At 41.6% G+C, this 2,838-nt stretch overlaps 1 protein-coding gene across 1 annotated transcript; it reads right to left on the bottom strand.

Moving 5' to 3' along the window:
* Positions 1 to 219: 219 nt before the first annotated feature.
* On the bottom strand, positions 220 to 2,487 carry LOC107301894 (ubiquitin carboxyl-terminal hydrolase 24-like; the record flags this gene model as incomplete). The annotated part of the gene is made up of 5 exons (XM_015831056.1): positions 220 to 333; positions 573 to 694; positions 848 to 950; positions 1,680 to 1,772; positions 2,427 to 2,487. Coding segments are annotated over 5 exons (493 nt in total), but the record flags the coding sequence as incomplete, so codon positions are not given.
* Positions 2,488 to 2,838: the final 351 nt, after the last annotated feature.

Raw genomic sequence — 2,838 nt, 5'->3', positions numbered from 1 at the left:
GAAGAATAAGAAATCATAGACATTTTGTAACTCCTTAAAGTAATAGCACTGAAAACTAAAGTGTGTATCAGTCCTTAGATTCATAAGGAATAAGCAGTTGCCAACACAATGGAAACTAAAATTTCTACAGCAGAATGCATATACTTAAATCAGTGCCTCAGGAACTGGCTGTCAATTCTAGAACAATTCATGTCTTGAACATTTATTACAAAAATTTACCTTGATGAAATGCAACATGGTAAGGGAAAAGTGCTCATTGCAAAAGCAGCAGTAGACCACCATCTCAATAAGGGTCGACAGGGATCCAGTTAGCTCCCTTAAAGCATGCATCACCTTTGAAAGGAGAGCAGAGGATTATTATTATTTAAAAAATCAGTAGATAGTACAACTTGGCAAGCATTTCATTACATACTTATTTGGTATCTCTTCACAATTTGGGATGCAGTATTGTAGTTGTAATAACATCGCTTCTAAACAATGTTGTGAGACTGGATTCTAGACCAACTTGATTAAAGCTTTCATTTAGTATTACATTTAACCCATTGTAAAATAAATGTAAAATAGATGCTTACCTCCATTAAATAAGGCTTCCCCTCAGACAGGAATATCAAAGCTTCTACTTCTTCATGAAGGGCCAGGAGTGGCCCTGAAGTAGTAATGCTAAGGGGCGAATGCAGAGCAAACAAACCAGGAGCTGTAAAGGAAGTACAAATATAAAACTACACTTGGTCCTGAGAAACACTGACGATAAATAATAATTTAAAAATGATCCAGGGTGGCAAACATACTGCAACTGTAACACACGGCCATCTAGCTAGGATCATCAAGAAAAACTGGGAAGACTTACCTACATTCCTCTGTGAGGAGACATCCGAATGCAAGACAAACAGTGCCACAGTATTATGGAGAAAGCCAAATTCCCGGGCTTGTGCCGAACTCCACCTGCGGTTCTGTTTTGTTAAGAATATACCAAGCATCGTATAAGCACAAATAGCTCCTTTAATGTATCTTTTCATTCATAAAGGCATATTATCAAAGACTGGTTCAGCCAGGCTGAATGGCCAGAGCATGCTTTCAGAGTGATTTGGTGACTGTGAGGGATGAAAAAAGCTACCACAGCCTAAATAAGTAGCAGTTGTTCTCTATTCAAGATGAGCGTAAGCTACATCATCCTGAAACTCCAAGTAGTTCCAAGAGAATGGGCAGGCTGAAAGGCAGATAGATTAGACTTTCTAGCATAGCCAGTTTCCAAGCTATGTATTCCCTTAAACTGTCAACACCTGACTGAAAATACCATTCACGGGCATAAAGGGTAGTTCAAGAAGTAGAAATTCAGAATCATTCAAGTTTAACTGTGCTGAATCACATTTATCTGACAGTCCCATAATTGGCAGTTAGAGGTAATTTAGGCCAAACAGCTGTCATACTTTCCTAGTTAGGGGCTACTTCTGAATGAACAGAAGCTGTAATTGCAGGGGACGTTGCTGTTCTTGGGTAAAAACAATATTATTACAATTCTTCCAGTCTTCCTGCATTCAAAAGGAGCAGTGATTGTGGCAAAGCCTGCAGAATGAATGGGTCTTCACAAAGTTCCAACAATTAGATTTACTAATAAGCTTATGAACTAGACTAAACCACACACTCTCTCAGAGACTGAAGTGTTATCTCTACATTCATACCTGGTTATTCTGCCGGTTGGGACCAAGAAGGAAACGGATCATATGACTCAAGGCACTATGCCTGAGGAGGAGGTCACAGGCTCTTATACCCTGCTGTAAAAGACAGGAAAAAGAGGGTTATATTCTAGAAAGCATGGAGAGACTGCACAAAAAGGCTAAACATTATTTATTATTGATCAAGCATCTACTATGAAATGCTTCTTAAAATTTATTCCATTACATTTAACTATGTTGATCTCCAGACTTTGAATGGTTCTGTGACACCAAACTACCTGGGAATTTTTCCTTTGGGTTCCCCCCCCCCCTTATTAGCTCAATAATAAGAGATCATTGATCTGCAAGAACTGTAACATAACAATTAAGAGGTAATTATAATATAGCACCTATAACTAAAATCTACTTATTACACTGTTCTGTGAACTACTGTGCAAAGAATAGCAAAGGGTGGCATTTGAAACAGCATCAACAGTACAAGATGAGGTTAATGCCTGTACATCTTCAGACTACTTTAAATTCTTAGGCTCAAAAAGAAATCTGCTTCCTTTCCAATATCAACTGGAACTGGTCCTGGAGAAAGGAGGAGAACCATTGTAACATGATATCTCCCACTCTAACCCCTTGAGCCATCCCAAAATAATATCATGATTGATGGTACAGAAAGCCTCAGAAAGATCAAGGAGGGCCAGGATGGATGCTCTACCCCATCCCATCAGAAGTCAACAAGCACAGCCAATGTTGTCTCAGTACCATATCTAGGCCTGAATCCTGACTGAAAAGGCTCAGATAATCCACTTCTGCGTGATCCAATCTGGGTCAGTCCCCGGGACCAGAGGTTTAGTCTTCTGAGCTTTCGGACTCCTGCTGGAGCCCCTATCCTCAAGGAACTTAAAAGCTTGGGAAACGGCCCCTCCTCAGTCAATAGTAGTGCAGCACAGCCAATGGCTTAATAGCCAGCCGTCAACATACCTTCGAGACCGCCTTCTGCCACAGATTACCTCCCATCGGCCAGTACGCTCCCACAGGGTGGGTCTCCTCAGGGTGCCGTCGGCCAGACAGTGCCGGCTGGCGACCCCAAGGGGGAGGGCCTTCTCTGTGGGAGCTCCCACCCTCTGGAATGAGCTGCCCCCAGAGATCAGGGTGATCCCTGATCTCCCTTCCT

This window comes from Protobothrops mucrosquamatus, unplaced genomic scaffold, assembly GCF_001527695.2.
Source record: "Protobothrops mucrosquamatus isolate PMUCROS unplaced genomic scaffold, P.Mucros_1.0 scaffold18989, whole genome shotgun sequence".
Taxonomy (NCBI): Eukaryota; Metazoa; Chordata; class Lepidosauria; order Squamata; family Viperidae; genus Protobothrops; species Protobothrops mucrosquamatus.
The sequence above is the reverse complement of the archived record's forward strand: the minus strand, read 5'-3'. Positions and strand labels throughout refer to the sequence as shown.